The sequence below is a fragment of the Octopus sinensis genome, linkage group LG18, assembly GCF_006345805.1.
Source record: "Octopus sinensis linkage group LG18, ASM634580v1, whole genome shotgun sequence".
In the NCBI taxonomy this organism is placed as follows: Eukaryota; Metazoa; Mollusca; class Cephalopoda; order Octopoda; family Octopodidae; genus Octopus; species Octopus sinensis.
In genome coordinates this window covers 25,908,059-25,927,934 of record NC_043014.1, presented here as the reverse complement: position 1 = coordinate 25,927,934, position 19,876 = coordinate 25,908,059, and the positions used below count along the sequence as shown (strand labels likewise).

General features: G+C 38.2%; 1 protein-coding gene across 2 annotated transcripts in view; it reads right to left on the bottom strand.

Annotated features, from left to right (window-relative positions):
• Window positions 1–19,876, bottom strand: part of LOC115221664 (ammonium transporter Rh type A-like) — a 35,648-nt gene that overhangs the window by 3,649 nt on the left and 12,123 nt on the right. Inside the window, exons 5-8 of one of the 2 annotated variants that reach the window (XM_029791865.2) lie at window positions 19,379–19,542; window positions 14,816–14,953; window positions 14,139–14,272; window positions 1,250–1,377 (exon numbers count right to left, since the gene is read on the bottom strand). In XM_029791865.2, coding sequence (XP_029647725.1) covers window positions 1,250–1,377; window positions 14,139–14,272; window positions 14,816–14,953; window positions 19,379–19,542 — 564 coding nt within the window. The remainder of the gene's footprint in view (window positions 1–1,249; window positions 1,378–14,138; window positions 14,273–14,815; window positions 14,954–19,378; window positions 19,543–19,876) is intronic. The other variant, XM_036510799.1, reaches the window with a different exon arrangement.

Sequence of the window (19,876 nt, the reverse complement as noted above, 5' to 3'; positions counted from 1 at the left end):
TTGCAAATATTGCAGCAGATAAAGTGTCCCGTACTCATCAGCTAAAACACATATGAGTTCCCCAAACATATGTGTTTTAGCTGATGAATGCGGGACACTTTTATCTGCTGCAATATTTGCAACTTTTAATAAAGCCTGTCTTTGTATGAAACAATTGTACTAAAAACTAATCCATTCTTGTTGCTTCTTTCTCGTTTATAATCACCCCACATTACTGTATGGTTAACACCATATAGTTTTCTGGTGCATCTAAGTTAAGTACCGCATTCAAGTAAATTCATTAGAATTGACTTGAATCTTAATTGCTTTTATTGTATATATATATATATATATATATATACATATATATATATATATATATACGACGGGCTTCTTTCAGTTTCCGTCTACCAAATCCACTCACAAGGCTTTGGGTGACCCGAGGCTATGGTAGAAGACACTTGCCCACGGTGCAACGCAGTGGGACTGAACCCGGAACCATGTGGCTGGTAAACAAGCTACTTACCACGCAGCCACTCCTACGCCTGTCAATAAATTTTGAATAGATCGAAACAGGTAGAAATCTGAAGATGCATGGTGAAGGGAATATGGAGCATGCAGTAAAATATCCCAACCAAGCTCCGTAGAATTCAGCGGCGTCTGCAAAGAAGCGTGCAATCAGGAATTGTTGTGATGAAGGACAGGTCTCCTACGATTAACGCGGCAAACAACCACAAACAACCTCCAACCTACTAGATACTTCTGGTTGATCGTTGCGTTTAATTTGTCCACCTAGTCACAATACATATCCGAATTGATGATTTTTGTCCCGTCACCACCCTCTTTAAAAGTAAGAATCGTTTTCTTTACGTTTCTCCAACAAATCGCAGATGGAAGTCCGTTTGACAATGTTAGCCTCTTTCAATTTATGTGAGACCCAAACATCGAGCCTGCCACTTTGTGAGTGGAATATGTGAGTAAAAGCTCGTCAGAAGAATTGTTCTTGTATGGTGGTTGTATACTTAACTTGTGGCCGGTTTAACGCCTCTCGCTGGTCGATGGCTGTATCTCATGAATCGTCAATGTTGCAGTTATTTAAACCAAATCTCTGACTATCCAGGGAAAAAAACAGGGATCCTTCTGTACCTATTAAATTTTTTTATATAATTTTTTATATCAAATAAGTACATGTTTGTATAGCATAATCAACTCGTAACACTGCGTTTTATAACTCTACATCCAAAGAAATCAAGTAAAACTTGTTATTTACCTGTGAATATACCACCAATAATTGATATACCCATAGTGCTGCCTATTACAGCTAACTGGTAGTAACCTTGTTGCCAGGCAGTTCTATTTTCTGTGTCATTTCGTCTTGCTGGATAAAGTTCATATAATCTGCAAACAGAACATTTCCCATTATACAGTGATTATTAAGAAGTTTTATAAACGTGTAGCTGAATGCAGAACGTATTGTGCATTCAGATGAAACATGAGGAAGCTGTTAATAATTACAAGCGCAGCTGTGCCGTCATAATGACGTCAAATATCTATATCTTAAATGCATAGCATATGTCAATGAGATAAATTTTAGAATATAGAAAACTACGCTTTTTCATTTCAATGTTATAAACTTACAATATTGAAAACTACGCTCCTTCGGTTCGATATTTTCCTTCATAGTCAAGGCGGCGAGCTTGTAGAACCGTTAGCACGCCGGGCGAAATGCTTAGTGGTATTTTATCTGCCACTACGTTCTGAGTTCAAATTCCGCCGAGGTCAACTTTGCCTTTCATCCTTTCGGGGTCGATTAAATATGTACCAGTTACGCACTGGGGTCGATATAATCGACTTAATCCGTTTGTCTGTCCTTGTTTGTCCCCTCTGTGTGTAGCCTCTTGTGGGCAGTAAAAAAATAGGTATTTCGTCTGTCTTTACATTCTGAGTTCAAATTCCGCCGAGGTCGACTTTGCCTTTCATCTTTTCGGGGTCGATAAATTAAGTACCAGTTGCGTACTGGAGTCGATCTAATCGACTGGCCCCCTCCCCAAAAATGTTGGGCCTTGTGCCTAGAGTAGAAAAGAATATTTTCCTTCATAGTATACTAATTGAAAATCCATCCAATCGCAGAGAAATTATTGCAAAGACTGGAATAATAGGGAAATAGTGTTAAAACTAAAGTGAAGATTGATATCATCGGGTACTAAAGTTAATCTTAGGGTGAATACCACATCCTCTTTCTTACAACCAACCAATATTTATCGAGGTATATACTACCCACAGATAATAACTCGGATGAAACTATACATTTCTCTTTGCGTGACACAAAATAAATAAATACCGACATAAGAGTTATTCAATAAATGCGTTGTTATGACAATGAATTTAAATGGCTTTAATTAATGAGTTAATCTCTTTTTTGTTAATTGTTTGCAACATGAACAAGGAATAGTTTTATTGTTTGAAAAGCGACCACAATATGATAGCTCTAATCATATTCGCCAGTCTCGGTTATTTGTTTGCTTGTTTAATTATAAATAGCAACGTTATTATTAATGTCAGCGCAACGATCAGTGACTATGCTGCTGTCAGATTCTATGTTTACGATATGATTACAATATGATCAGTAGCTGCATTTAGATCAGTGTCTTCAATAGGATCAACAGTCGCAAAATGATCATGTCTACAATGTAATCAACGTCTGCAATATGATCAGTGATTAGAATATGATCAATGTATACACAATAAGATCAATATCACAACATGATCAATGGTATAGTAAATGTCTACAATATGATCAGTATTCGTGCGCGTATGTGTTTGTGTGTGTGATTGTGCGTATGCGTGTGCGTGCATTCAAATGTTACATTTTATTGGTAAAAACAAAAAGAGTTCACGATACATAGTGCACGATACATACGTGTGCTTTGAATTGTTTATCCTACTAAAATTTCACGCCACTGCAGTCTTCAAACAAGAAGTAACTTCTTTCGTTATTCGGTCAAATTTATAGACATTAAGTGGGTTCATTCATTTGTGGATCACTATCGCTTTCATTGATTGGTTTCTAATGCCTCTTTATTATGGCGTCGTCTGTGGCTATTGTTTCTTTTGCCAATTCATTGGATGTTCTATTTATTAACTGGTTGGCTTCTTTGATTACCTATAAGCTGTTTTGTTGGTAACTTGTAGCTGATTAGGCGTCCGAATTCTCTCATATCTTACGTAAGGAACAGTTTCTGAAGTATATATTGGGATTCTCTGTTATTGTTATATTTTACTTGTTTCAGTCATTAGACTACGAATATGCTGGGGCACCCCTTGAATTTTTAGTCGAATGAATTGACCCCAATACTTCTTTTTTAAGCCTGTCACTTATTCTATCGATTTCTTTTGCTGAGCTGCTAAGTTACAGGGACACAAACACACCACTACCGGTTGCCAAACATAGACACAAAGATACACAGATACATAAATACATATATACATACATATATGTGATGTATATATATATATATATATATATATATGAAAAAACAAGTCAAAAATAGAAAATGCTATAATAATTTTATAGTGAACATTTCAGTACCGGTTTCGGTCATTTTGAGACCTTTTCAACTGTAACGATTAAATAATTAAATTTAGAAAAATTAGAAGAAAAGTTTTTTTAAAAGAATATTTCTATAGTAGTGTTCAGATTTAAGTGGCATTCTGCCTTTCTCTGACTCCCTTGTTTGCACTTGTGTGTCGGAGGTCGTTGTGAGTTCTTGGAAGGGTAGTAGAGGAAGAAGGCTGGTGGGGAAAGGGGGATGGGAGAATCTGGGAGTGCCCTGATGGTCGTATTTTGAATGGTCAGTGGCGGCTGGCAGTCTCAGTTCAATTCAGGAGAATATTTATATTGACAGGCTTGTTTATAGAATTAGCGTAGGTGTTATACTAAAAAACATTAGTGACAAAGTTAAGGGGTAGGGGGTGGAGAAGTAGAAGAAGAAGAAGAAGAAGGAGAAGGAGAAGATGACGATGATGGTGGTGGTGGTGATGATTATGACGACGATGATGATGATAATGATGATGATGATGATGATGAAGAAGAAGGAGGAGAAGATGGTGGTGATGATGGTGGTGATGATGATGACGACGACGATGATGATAATGATGATGATGAAGAAGAAGAGGAAGAAGAAGAAGAAAAAAACAGAGAAGGGGGAATATGAATGGGTGTAAGTATAGCTATGAAGGGGCTGATTAGTAATGGATTCTATGGAGTGTAATATTTGTGTGTGTATATATATTTTTTCGTTTATTCTAAAGTTGAGGTATATTAATTGTTTGTCGTAGACCCGTTTAGAAGTGGCTTGTATTTTGTAATAAAGAGATTTTCTTTACTTATTCGTTGTCTCGAGGTTGTATCGTCCCTAAATTGGTAGAGGGGGAAAATTCTGAAGTTTGGTGTTTTTTTGTTGGCGCAAGTATCTATGTGTTGGCTAAAAGCTATTTTTCTGTTTTGGGGAATTTTTATCTGGGATCTGTGCAGGGCCATTCGTTTACGCAAACCATTTTTTGTTTGGCCTATGTACTGCTCTTGACACCCGGAGCAGGTTAGTGAGTATATTAGGTTCTCCGAAGCACATGTGAAGTTGCTTTTCACTGTAAACCGTTGTCCCTGCTTGAAGGAGAACTCTGATCCCTCAATTAGATAGTCGCATATCCCGCAATTGGGTCTTCCACATTTTTTACTGTCGGCTTCTGTGTTGAGGAGTGAATTCGGGCTTGTGTAAGGAGACTTTTCATGGATCTAGGCTGTCTTTTGCTTTTTATGATCGTGTGTGTTTGGAGGATTGTGTTCATTCTGTGGTCTTTTTTTAGGAGGGGTATGTTGTGGAGGATGGTGTCGAAGGCTTCGTTATTGAGAGGGTTGTGTGTGGAGATGTATGGTAAGGCTTTTGGTTGTAAGTTTTTCTTTGATTTGGGATGTCTCAGTTCCTTGATGTTAAGTTGAAGGGCACGTTGAATGCACTTGTCAATAAGTGAAGGTGGATAGTTATATATATATATATATATATATATATATATATATAGTTAATCCAAACATGAACAAGCAAGAAAAACAACAATGCGAGGACGTGGAATAAGTACAGTGTTATTGGACGCTCAGGAAAGGAAAGAAAGAAGGAGGATTTCACGTCTCGAGCGGACCTCTTCGTCAGAAATATAGAAAAAGTCCAAAGTAGGGAAGATGGAGAAAGAAAATCGTCACCGATACACACGCGGTCACACACACACACACACACACACACACATATATGTATACGACGGACTTTTTCCGCCCAGCAAATTCGCTCACAAGGCTTTGGTCGGCCCGAGGCTACAGTATAAGTCATGTACATAAGGTGCCAGGTTGTGCGACTGAACCCTGGCCCATGAGATTGGGAAGCAAACTTCTTACCACACAGCTGCTTTTGCGTAAATATTACTAAACAGAGCACTCAGACATGCTTCATTTTCAAAATACTCGAGTAGCGAGATATCACCAGTGCAGTGACCGTAATTCATTTTTATACTGCAATACCCGATCGGTTATAAGTTTTCTAAGTTCTTCAGCTGTCACCGAGTCGCATACGGAATTTCCCGAATTATTTGTATATAAGTGATAACAATTACTTAAAACTTCCCCTTCGCTCAAAAATTCTATTGGTAAATCATCCTTAAAATAGCAAAACTAAATAGGTTCTTGAAAAATGTTCATACCCACATTGATAAATGCATTGTGTCTTGATGCTACAAGATTTTAGCGTATATATATAGGCGCAGGAGTGGCTGTGTGGTAAGTAGCTTGCTTACCAATCACATGGTTCTAGGTTCAGTCCCACTGCGTGGCACCTTGGGAAATTATCTTCTACTATAACCACGGGCCGACCAAAGTAAGGGGGTAAAAATGTTCATAGTATTCGTGTAAGCGATCATTCAAATAGCTCTTTTGTCTTAATAACGGTCAATCACACAGTAATTTCCCTTTGTATAAAGGTTATTTTCATAGCATTTTCCCGATGGCCAGATAACTGAAGAGATGACGGCGTGGATTTCCACCTCGGCATCCGAAACTCGGAGTTTTATCATGGCTACTGAATAATTGCCACATATTACATTTACAGATAAATTTCTCAATTTACATAATATCGAGGTCTCTTTCATTCTTCTGTTGTCTTACCATTTTTATCAATATATGTATGTGTGCGTGCGTGCGTGCGTGCGTGCGTGCGTGCGTGTGTGTGTGTGTGTGTGTGTGCGTGTGTATGTATGTATGTATGTATGTATGTGTGTGTGTGTGTGTGTGTGTGTATGTTAGTGTATCTGTGTTTGTTTCTCCAATATCACTTGACAACCGGTGCTGGTGTGTTTACGGCCCCGTAAGCTAATGATTCGGCAAAAAGAGAGCAATAGAATAAGTACTAGGCTTACAAAGAGTAAGTCCTGGGGTCGATTTGCTCGACTAAAGGCGGTGCTCCAACATGGCCGCAGTCAAGTGGCTGAAACAAATAAAAGAATAGGAGTGGCTGTGTGGTAAGTAGCTTGCTTACCAGCCACATGGTTCTGGGTTCAGTCCCACTGCGTGGCACCTTGGGCAAGTGTCTTCTACTATAGCCTCGGGCCGACCAAAGCCTTGTGAGTGGATTTGGTAGACGGCAACTGAAAAGAAGCCCGTCGTATATATATATATATATATAATTCGCTCACAAGGCTTTGGTCGGCCCGGGGCTACAGTATAAGTCATGTACATAAGGTGCCAGGTTATATATATGCGTGTGTGTGTTTGTGTGTCTGTGTTTGTCCCCCTAGCATTGCTTGACAACCGATGCTGGTGTGTTTATCTCCCCGTCACTTAGCGGTTCAGCAAAACAGACCGATAGAATAAGTACTGGGCTTACAAAAGAATAAGTCCCGGGGTCGAGTTGCTCGATTAAAGGCGGTGCTCCAGCATGGCCGCAGTCAAATGACTGAAACAAGTAAAAGAGTAAAAGAGTATATTGTATATTCTTTTATTTGTTCCATGCTGGAGCACCGCCTTTAGTCGAACAAATGACCCCAGAACTTATTCTTTGTAAGCCTAGTACTTATTCTATTGATATCTTTTTGCCGAACCGCTATGTTACGGGGACGTAAACACATCAACATCGGTTGTCAAGCGATGGTGGGTGGACAAACGCAAACACACAAATACATACGTATACGACGAAGTTCTTTCAGTTTCCGCCTATCAAATCCACTCACAAGGCTTTGGTCGGCCCGAGGCTATAGTAAAATACATTTTCCCAAGGTTCCATGCAAAGGAACTGAACCGAGAACCATGTGGTTGGGAATTAAGCTTCTCACCGCACAGCCACTCCGGCGCCTATGCACACACACACATACATTGTATGTGAGTATCAGTGTATACAAACATAGCTACACGGTACACACACATACTAACGTGTGTGATCACACACATACACACACTTTGAAATAATATATAGTGCTCAATTACAAGCTTTTGTAGTACTTAATTACATCTATTTACGCAACCAAATTGACTTGGCATTCTGTTTCCATACCAGATAAAATATCAACAAATTTTGAACTGATTCGACTTCATAAAGAACAATGCCCCTAAGTTAAAATTATAGCATTAAGTCGAAGCTAGAAATATTTATTTTTGTTGTTCAGCCCTAGGTCAGTTCTGATTGAGCGGACCTATGTTCGGAAGTAACCATCACCCCTTTCTATGTTTCGAACTACATTGTACTATGTCTAATAAAAACATTAAGAAAAGTCGAACACAATAACAGACCTACTCTGAAAACACTATCTTATGTGTCCAAATACAATTTTAGAAACAAGGAAGCATTTAACATCGTTGTCCAAAATCTCCCCATATTCCATAAGGACCCCAAACTGAAGGAAAGTCTACGTCCCCTTAAAATCATTAAAAGCATTAAAAGCAGTAAAAGACATTAAAGAAGATCCTCACAAATGCTAAATTATTCTCAAGAATAACGGGCGCAAAAGTAAGAAAAGTGGTCGTCCTAACTGTGGAACATGTCCCAATCTATTGGAAGGATCAGAATTCCATTTTAGACAAGGGCAAAAATTCAAAATTAAACCCAACTTCACTTGCGCCTCTGAAAACCTCATTTATGTAATCAGATGCTCGGGCTGCCATAAAAACTATATAGAATCGACGGAGATGTACAGACTGTAGATAACAGATATCTTTCCCACAATATCGCCAGATATATCTCAGTGAACACATTGACAGATGTGCAGAACAGCTGCAACCACAATTCTTAATCTTCCCACTATATCAATTTGCTATTTGGACCTCAACACAAGTACGACTAAATAAAGAGGCCTCATTTATCGAAAAATAAATATAAATCCATATTGAAAATTGAAGATATACCCCATCTATTGAAGGGTTTAAGCCAGAACCAAATGTAAATGAATATTAAAAATTATAGATTTACCTTCCCTTTACTGAAAAATACCTTGGTTACCAATTCCCGCTAACAAACAAAACTCAAAATTTGAAAAGCGATAGTGAAACCGGTTATTATGTTGGAAGAAAAAAATTTTGTTTTGTATAATATTGTATAATACATTTTCTATGATAATTCTAATAATTTTCTTTAGTCTTGTAATATACCTGGAATATACCTGTTGATAGCTTAATTATGCTTGTAACATAGTAGTTGTCACGGATAACTGTTTGGCCCATGATGTGTGGTCAGTCTTTCAATGGCATTCTATATAGCAACTTGTACGTTGGCAAGGTGTACTTTCTCTCTCTAGCTTGTTCATCAGTTATTACACTATTTATTTGTCAGTGATCTTGGAGAAACATATTCAGAAAACCTGTATGAATGTATGTATGTATGTATGTATGTATGAATGAATTCATTTATGTATGTATGTCTCCTGAAGAGGGAGCCGGTTTCCAACAAAGATACAAGGTTCCAACTTTGGGATGTAGTTACGAGGGGCGTTCAATAAGTAATGCCCCTGACCCACTTGCAGTTGTTTGATCTAGCTGAAATTTTGCATGTGCACTTATTTATACATCTATAGATTAAGTGGCGAATTACAGCTCTGAACTAATTGTGGTTTCTGATTTACAGGTGTTTGAACTGAGTCAAGTGTGAAATGGAGCCTGTTGAGTGTCGAGCAGTGATCTGGTTTTTGTAGTTGAAAGGACGCACACCACGGGAGACTTTTGATGAAATGAAAGTAACTTATGGTGATGATGCCCCATCATATGACCTTGTAAAACGCTGGCATTGTGAATTCAAACATAGTCGGAACTCTGTGGAAACAGCTCCCAGATCTGGTCGCCCCCTTCTGCCGTTGATGAGACGTCTGTCCGTCAAGTTGAGGCTGCCATTTTGGAAGGTCAACGCATAACTATTCGCCAAATAGCCCATAAGGTCAAGATTAGTACCGGGTCTGTGGAAACTATCATTCATGACCATTTGCATATGCAAAAAGTGTCTGCCAGATGGATTTCCAGGTTGCTCACACCTTTCCAGAAGCAAGAACGCGTTGAGTGCTCGAGGATGAATTTGGAGATGTGCCAAAAACATGAGTCAAAATTTTTCAAAAGACTGATCACACAGGATAAAACCTGGGTCCATCACTATGATCCATAGACCAAAGCCCAGTCAATGCAGTGAAAGCACCGTGACTCACCTCCTCCAAAGAAGGCAAGGGTGCAGCCCTCCGCTGACAAGGTTATGCTCACAGTCTTCTGGGACCAGGACGGAGTAGTGATGACAGATTTCCTAGCAAAGGGTACCACAATTACAGGAGCCTATTATGCTTCACTTTTGAGGAAATTAAGAGAAGCTATCAAAATCAAGAGGCGGGGCAAGATCAGCAAAGGCATCCTCCTCCTGCAGGACAACGCTCCGGTCCACAACTCGCGTGTCGCCAGATCAGAAGCACAGGCGTGCAGCTATGAACTCCTCCCCTTGCACCCTCTGATTTTCACCTCTTCCCAGCCATGAAGTTGATTTTGAAAGGAACGCGTTTCCCAGATGATGCAGCCTTGATTTCTGAAGTCACGTATCAAACGATGGGAGAAATGCATAACTCTGGGTAGTTCCTATGTAGGAAAAGACTAATAACTGTGCCAAGTGTCGTTGCTCTACTGCTATGGGAAGTGGATCAGGGGCATTACTTATTGAACGCCCCTCGTAACACAGATAAATTCACATTTGGAACTTGCATATTTTTATTGTTCCACTCACAGATTGCACTTGTAATGTACGAATTAGCCGGTCGATTTCTCTTTCTGAAAATCCCAGTTTATCCAGATTTTCCTTTAAGCATTTACTAACAAAACCTAGTGCTTCAATTATTATTTTTGGTATAAATATGACTTCATAGTCTTGGTGTAAAATCTGTAGGTTTCGAAGCAGTTGTCCATTGATATCCTTTTTCTTTGACTTTCAAAGAGTTATTTATATCTGCAGGGCAAGTATATTCCAGGGTGATAGTTTATCTTAATGCTGTTTGTATTGGCTGCTCTGTTAAGAAAGCGCCAAGCCTACATGCTGGGACATGCAAAAATTAATTAAAATAATGTCGCATTCTTTGTTAATAACCTAAAGTTATATCCTGGTAACTTGATCAACATCAAGAAACAATTAGAACTAGTCACACTGGGGATATGTACATCAATGACTTGTTTATCATTAATGATGAAAACCAAAAATATCTCGGAATCGATGAGAATGTTGCATACATTGGTGCTGTGACTAAAGCCAGAATAACAAAAGTGATACTTCTGTAGACTCCGGAAAATATGGAACTCAGAACTATCTCAACACCATATTTCACAATGCTTTACGGTGCCAGTCCTAGTAACAAAATTTGGGATATTGGAATGGACATGCAACTTGGACATCAAAACCAGAAAGATACTAACCATCACTGGCAACTTTCACATTAACAGCGACACCAATAGGATATATGGAACAAAATGATAGCGGTAGAGGCATAAAGGTCAGTGCAAACAGCCTTTGAATGTCACATTGTATCATTCAAACAACACCTACCGAACAGTAAAGAAAGGAACGAGTACATTTCATGTATATTCATCAGTGTTGGAGAAGAACTGTGCAGCTACTCTAATAATACTCTCATGCGATCCAAACGAGGCTGGAGGAGAAGCAAGCATCATAACAACGAAAAGCAATGCATGGATTGTGAACTATAGATGACAACAGCATTGACAGGAAGAGTAACCTCTCATGGAACTAAAAGGAACAGAAGATAGCTACTAAATACTTGTTAAACAAGAGGGACGAAGTTACCAATCGCCCATGGTGTAATAAAAAAAATGTCGGCTCTGCAATACTAGTGTGGAAGATAACACCCACATTATCAACAGCTGCTCCTTAAGAGTCTACAAGATGCTATCAATGAATGTACTATCAAAGGTCCAAGGAAAAGGGAACATTTGAGGCGAATTAATGCGAAATTTACAACTCTTGTACCCTAACTAAACTTTTCATTTGTACCTATCATCATAAGTGCATTAGGTCATGTATCAATAAGATTCTTTAAAAAAAAAAGCTAGAAACACCAGGTTTTTCGAACAAAGAGCAAAAGAAACTGACACGGATTCTCCAAATCCAATCTATTAGTGGCACAATGAAGATTTGTGAGACATTCCAAAGACGACTCTAATTTGAAATTCTTTAAGTGAATAGATGCACGCACCAAATCAGCCACATATTTACAAACACCACAAAACCAGGAACTCACTTAGCTCAAATAGATTTGTTGCTTTGTTAGCAACCGGCCTGGACTTTCTTAAGACCTTAAATAAAAAGAGAAAACATACATATATGCATGTGTGGGCGTGGATATGTGTGTATGCGTGTGTACAGAGAGCAAGAAAAAAAGATAGAAAGATAGAAAAATGGAAGGAGAAAAGAGTGTATTTGTATTTTTTAGTATGTGCATAATACCAGAAGGTACAATGAAAAGAAATGCGTGTACAGATTTGTTCATTGGCTCCAAATAAGTAAATTAATGTATACGCGGACTTTCTCACACAATATACACAGAAACGTGCTAAATCATCTCGCGATACATCGATACATGCCAAGGGAGATAATTAGAAATATTTTTTTGAGATATGACAGAGTTGCCTTCCTTAAACCGTGAACGTCCGCTTGAAAATAGTTTTTTTTTCCCCTCAAACTCACACGCACACAAACATTCTTGCCTCCACCTCTCTCTCTCTCTCTCTCCTCTCTCTCTCTCCTCTCTCTCTCTCCTCTCTCTCTCTCTCTCTCTCTCTCTCTCTCTTTCTCTTCATCTTTCTGCAACTCTTTCTGTATTTAACATTTGTTTTCTATATTTATCCCTACATGTACACACACACACACATACACACATACACATACATATTCATCATGTGTATGGATGTATATATATATACACACACACACACATATACATACATCTATACAGGCTTCACCCGCGTTACAGGTTAGGGGATTTCACGTTTACAGAGATTGTAAAGTACAACCATTAATTTCGGGATACAGTCCATAATTTTCATCTAACGGAAACTGCATACTTTTAAATTATTAGGTTGAGGAAAAAATGTTCGTGCGCCGTGTTAAAATAATGCTTTTTTTTATATATATTTCTGTGGTGTGTGCGCTCATTCTGTTCATTACTTTAACACGGGGCACGAGCTTTTTCCTCAACTTTTTTTTTTTTATATCTTTTACTTGTTTCAGTCATTTCTACTGCAGCCATACTGAAACACAGCCTGGAAGGGTTTTTAATCGAACAAATAGACCCCAGGGATTACTTTTTTTAAGCCTAGTACTTATTCTACCGGTCTCTTTGGCCAACACCGGTTGTCAAGCGATGATGGGGGGACAAACACTGACACAAAGACACACACATATATGATGAGCTTCTTTCAGTTTCCGTTTACCAAATCCACTCACAAGGCTTTGGTCGGCCAAAGGCTATAGCAGAAGAGACTTGCCCAATGTGCCACGTAGTGGGTCTGAACCTGGAACCATGTGATTGGTAAGCAACTTCTTAGCACACAGCCACGCCTAACAATTTAAAACTGCGCTTTCGTCTTAGCTCAGTGGCCGCTTGCGTTAAAAACTATCATCACATTACACTCATACATGCACACATATAAATAAATAAATAAATAAATAAATCCATCCATCCATCCATACATACATACATCCATACATCCATATCCAAGTATCTATGTATATATGTGTGCCTATCTACGTGGTTTTTTTTTTAGGAGGTTTTTTTATAACGATATATGAGGGATTTAGTTCAATGGTGATCTAAACGAATAGGTACTCTGAGTAAGTGTTATAGCTGGTCTTCCGTTAGGTTTCAAGTTCGCAGCTGAGGCTCGATCTAGCGATCCATATTAGGGTTCCGTTATAGCATGTATATATTATATTAGAAGAAAAAGCAAAAACCAAGGAAGAACTAGTATCTCAAGTCATTTAGAATAATTAAGTTAAAACTTAAACTTAAAATTACAAACTAGAAAACTAAAACCTAAAACCTACAAGAACTAAAAATTATTCAAATGAAACTGAAAAAAGCGTACATATATTGTAACGACCATGGGTAGATATATGCATGTGTATGCGTGTTGATTTTGTTCGCATTTGGACCAAGGGAAGACTTTAAAGGTGCGATAGAACCTATGGGAATATGTAGAGAAAGCTACATGTTGTTTATTTAGTAATTGCGGTGAATTATGTATTTATATTTGGAGGGCTTCTTTTAGGCATAGTTCACATGTAGATCCCTGGCCTTGGTATGAGACCTTGGAATCTATAATGGCCCAGGATGTGCTATATGGTACCTTTCTATTTATTAGAGGAGGAGGAGGAGGAGGAGGAAGACGGGTATATACAGGGTGGTCCAAAAGTAGGTTTACAGTTATGACGTTGTCACTAAATTTCTTTTAAGACATTTTATTACATTTAAATTTCTATCTTATATTTTTTATATAAATAAGATCTAAACTGTTAATATATGAATGCGAAAGAGATAATTGAATAATTGTAAACCTACTTTTGGGTCATCCTGTATTCTTGTTGAAAGTTACTTACCGTGTTCCGTAATTTTCCTCTGTTGCTAGAACAGCGAACACAAACCCCGCTAATCCAGACACAATCCCTGGCAAGGCGTGCAGATTGTTTACTCCACCCGTATCGTGGATTTTCATTTTTTTCAAAAGTACTGGCTGGAAAAATTAAAGATTTGTTGAATTAGTCAGCGGTTCTAAACTGATTGGACTCCACTATCCCTTACACACGTAAACACACACACAAACAAATACAAACGGATGTATATTTCTACTTTAGGTAAATGTATAAATATACAAATGTATCTAGCACAACAAAACACATAACACACTACAACAACACACAAACAACAGACCACACATATGCATTCATTTATAAATACAACGTATATTTATACACATACACAAATACAAGGAGTTTCATTCTGATGGAACACATTTTATTTGTAATTTACTAAAATCGTGGGTGCCATCGTTATGAAGCATCCTATATATACATGCACACCTAAACACATACACACTAAACACACACAACACTAAACACACTCACGTATGCAAAGCGCAACTCACGCACAAAATTACTCATTATGTCTTAACAACAAAGTCATTAAAACGTGTTGACTGTTTTGCGGTGATTTAGGATCCGTGATCGAATCCGTCGGAAGGAAAGTAAAATATAGAAGTTATTGAAGTACTACTTACTTGTAAATACTTAAAACCCAGTACGCTTACTGTGCCACCGATGAAACCGAGTATCTGAGCCTGGTATGGTTTTTGAATAACATCAACACAAGCACTGATGACAACCCCGCCAGCCAGAGTAGCGTTTTGGATATGTGACTGAAACAGAACAGACATTCATTGATCATCTTTATTGAAGGAGATAAGTTGGCATTCTGCTACTCAAATTGGGAGTAGTGTATCTGATATGAGACTTAAAATCTAAGTGGCACGTTCAGTGTCTTTACAATATCACTTTACAATATCACTTACTCGAAATTGCTAATTAAATGCTGCTCTCACAAAATCTACCCCCATACAGTTCCAATGATATATTTCTTTTTAACACACAAAGCATATTTATTCTGTTCTGGGGATAGTAATCTGTCGTTCGATTTAAACATCACCACTGGCTTTTGGATACTTCTACCGGAGTCCATTTTATTATATTATTATTTGTACTAAATCTTCAAAATGAAGATAATTCCATCTTTCATCCTTCACACAATCTCAACAGTACTGAAGAAAGAAAAGTCAATATATGCTTTCCCTAACTGAAACTCTCTAACTAAACTTCCATCTCATCTCACAAACTATTGGTCATTGCCCATCTGAATTCAACTGTAAATGTGTCTATCTAAATCTGCCCTATCCACATCAACCGATACCTGTTTTTTTTGGGCTCTTTTTAATTTTTTTTCTTTTTAGATGTTACTCTAAACAACATAAGCAAGCAGTCAGTATGTTCAAAAGTACAAAAGAAACAGAAGAAAGAAAAAGAACCTGCCCTCAGAAACATAAAAGTAATCATTGCAAAATTGAAAAGAATTAAAATCATATTTTATGTCGGAAAAAAAAGAAGAGAGTTTCATATAGAAGAAAGAAATGTTTTTACGAGAAGATACAACAGGGAAGGGATGAGAATCAACAAAAAGTTACACAAATATTAACATGAAAAGTAGGTGTAAGGGATAAAAGCTTGGCAAAACAACATCCATAAAGGTGTTAAATATTTTTATTGTCGTTGTTTTGCCGAAAGCAATATTCTAAAGATGAATCGCCAAAACAGGATCAATAACGATGAATCGCCAAAACAGGATCAAATAATGTTAGAAACTCGCTTTTGAAATAGTGGTTTCGAGTTCAGTCTTCTACTATAGCTCTGGCCAAACAACGCTTTGAGAGTGAATTTGGTTGATGGAATTTGACTGCGGAAGCCCGCCTTTGTGTTTGTTCCTGGTAACCACCGCTTGACAACCGGTGTTGGTTTGTTTGCGACCCCGTATTCTAGTTCGGTAGAGGAAACCGTAGAGAATAAGTATCAGACTTCAAGAAAATAAATACTGGAGTTATTTTGTTCGACTAATCCTTCAAGGTAGTGCTACACGTGGCAGCAACCCAATGATTGCAAAAATTAAAAGAAGTAAGATAAAGGATAGATTCCTAATAACTAAATTCTATTAGAAAAAATATGCACATAGACTAGAAGTCATTATAAGAGCAAATAGAAAAGTTAACGTTGCCATAAAAAGTTTCTATTTCCTCTAATTCGCTGGCCAAAAGGTTAACAACCAAAAGATACGGTACAGATGCAGTAGGAACCAATGCTTTTGGGGCGAGCATAAACGTAACAACATAGAGTTTTCTTCTTCCATAACAGCATCCAGTTCTCTACCTGCGTTAGACTTGATGATGATCGAATAACGTGCACATAACCTAGACCGGTGAGGCTTTGCAGTACATATTGGGCTTCACTACTATTATAGTAGGCTTAAGGCGGCGAGCTGGCAGAAGCGTTAGCACGCCGGGCGAAATGCGTAGCCGTATTTCGTCTGCCGTTACGTTCGGGGTTCAAATTCTGCCGAGGTCGACTTTGCCTTTCATCCTTTCGGGGTCGATAAATTAAGTACCAGTTACGTACTGGGGTCGATGTAATCGACTTAATCCGTTTGTCAGTCCTTGTTTGTCCCCTCTGTGTTTAGCCCCTTGTGGGTGGTAAAGAAATATACTATTATAGTATCAAGTTTAACTTTTTGTGAAACCCAACAGTGTCCCATCGTATAAAAGATAAAATTGATCTTGAAAGGATAGGATAGGAACTTGGAACAGAGACACGTAAATGTTACGATGGATAGATGAAGAAAAAGATGTTGGATTCTTTAATTTTCTCTTCTTCGCTGATTTGAAATCTAAGTTTGATACAATAAATATTCTAGTCAAAGTCTTGTCTAACTTATCTGAACATATCACGACATAGGGAAGCAAGCAAGTAAACAAGAAACTTACTATGGTTCTATATTTAAGAGATGAGGAATTATGTACATTATTTACTTTTGACGGATATTTGTCCTCATCTTGTTTGTTGTTAACACACCGTTTCGGTTGATATACCCTCCAGCCTTCATCAGGTGTCTTGGGGAAATTTCGAACCTGGGTTCTCACTCCTAAGGTATTATTATTATTATTATTATTATATTATTATTAGTAGTAGTAGTAGTAGTAGTAGTAGTAGTAGTAGTAGTAGGTGAGGGCGCGTGGCTTAGTGGTTAGGGCATTCGGCTCATGATCGTAAGGTTGTGAGTTCGATTCCCGGCGACGCTCCAGTCCACTCAGCTGGCAAAAATGAGTTGTACTTGTATTTCAAAGGGTCAGCCTTGTCACGCTGATTATCCCCGAGAACTACGTTAAGGGTACACGTGTCTGTGGAATGCTCAGCCATTTGCACGTTAATTTCACGAGCAAGCTGTTCCGTTGATCGTATCAGCTGGGACCCTCGTCGTCGTAACCGGCGGAGTCTTTTTTTAAGTAGTAGTAGTAGTAGTAGTAGTAGTAGTAGTCAGGTCACTGTTTGGAATCGAATTCGGAATCTTGGATTTAGTAGCTCGCGCTCTTAACAACTACCCCATATGTCACAATGAAGTACAGACACCTGACTCAACACTACAGTAAACTACCATGCATGTACGGTCTCCATAAGATTCACAAGGATGGTATTCCATTAAGACCTATAGTGAGTTGTAGAGGTTCAGCATGTCATCCACTGAGCCACTTTCTTGTGGATATAATCAGTCCATTAGCAGGTAAGTCAACATTGTACGTGAAGAATTCCACCCACTTCACAGAATTGATCAAGGACACCCCCACTGAATCCAACCAGATGGTGAGTCTAGATGTGATAAGTCTGTTCCCCAAAGTCCCAACTGGTGAAGCACTATCGGTGATTCAAGAAAAACTAATGACAGACACCCATCTAAAAGAACACACAAGTATGCCAATAAGAAACTTGATGGAAATATTGACCTGCTGTGTAGAAACTACCTACTTCAGTATGGATACTGATATATATTGAAAAGAGGAGGGTTTAGCGATGAGTTCGCCATTATCACCGATAATAGCCAATATGTACATGGAATACTTTGAGAATTTGGCTTTAGGATCAACACTACGGCTGCGATATGTTGATGACACCTTTATACTCTGGCCCCCACCAGGAAGATATCCAAGCGCTGTTAGATTATGTGAACTCAATAAAGCCATCTATACAGTTCACAATGCAAAAGGAAAAAGACAATCAGCTAACATTCCTGGACGTATTAATAACACGCACCAAGTATGGATTCAGGACATCCGTATACCGCAAGCCGACATTCACTGGACGATACCTAAACTTCCATCGATACAGTGTAAAGAAAGAGATTGCTCAGTTCCTAAAACATCGAGCAATGAATATAAGTAGCGATCGTAATACCCACCACGAAGAAATGGTCAAGCTCAATAATAATCTATTAAGCAACAACTACCCCAAAAGCATACAATCCACTCCAATTATGAAAAAAAGAGAAGACGAAACCAATAAATTGTCCATAGTCTGTCTACCCTATGTGAAAGGACTCTCCGAAAAGGTACAAAAGATATGCGGCCCATATGACATCAGGACAGTATTCAAGATTAATACAACGCTTCGAAAATATCTCTTTCGAGTAAAACCACCAATAGAAGAGAATATGACCAAAGACTGCGTGTACTCCATCCCATGCAGTTGTGGTAGGATATACAAAGGCGAAACATGCCGCCCCCTCAAAATAAGGGTGGACGAGCATCGCAAAGCTGTGACACCAGGAGATATTGATATCCGATATAGCTGATCTTATATGGAAAAATGGAGACCACCTCCCCCTGTGGGATGAAGTTAAGTTAATAGGCAGTGAACACCACTGGAAAATACGAAAACTAAAAGAAGCAGTACATATACTAGGGCACAACGACCTCCTAAACAGACCGAGTGTAGATATGAGTAGCGTATGGGAACCGGTGTTAAGGAAGGATAGGAGAATATTAGATTTATAAGCCCTAAAATTCACTCCATATGGCGTAGTGGTTAACAGCGCGGGCTACTAATTCCGAGTTCGATTCCAGGCAGTGATCTTAATAATAATTATAATAATAATATTAATAATTGGAGGGTATATCAGCTGAAACGTTGTGTTAACAACAAATAAGATGAGGACAAATATCCGTCAAATGTAAATAACGTAAGAAACTTACTATTTCAAGTTTGCCTTTTTTATCTACCAGAGACGAAACTGCGAAGACAGCAACTGTAGAAGCACAGAGTGACATGAGTGTGTTGGCAACAATTTTCTGTTGAAGTAATCCTGTACCGACTGAACCGATGAAGCTTGGCCAATAGATCCACAAGATTATGGTACCTTTTAAATAAATGCAAAAGTAAATGATTAAGGAATCAAAGAATAAAAAAAGGGCATCGGAGTGGCGATGCATAACCTGCATGCAAAAAGGTTTTTTCACAAATTATTTTAGCGTAAACGTTAAAATATGATTTCGTAAAGAAATTTGAATATTATTTTAGGGGGTTTGGAATTAAATTTTTTTTTAAATAATAAAATAAAATAACGATTCTTCTCCAGTTTTTCACTGAAGAATCATCCGTGTTAAAAACAATAGTCTATTTCAATAGTTTTTATAGTGAAATGCTAAAATACGAGTTGACAAAGAAAATAAAAGGTTGCTTTGGAAAGTTCA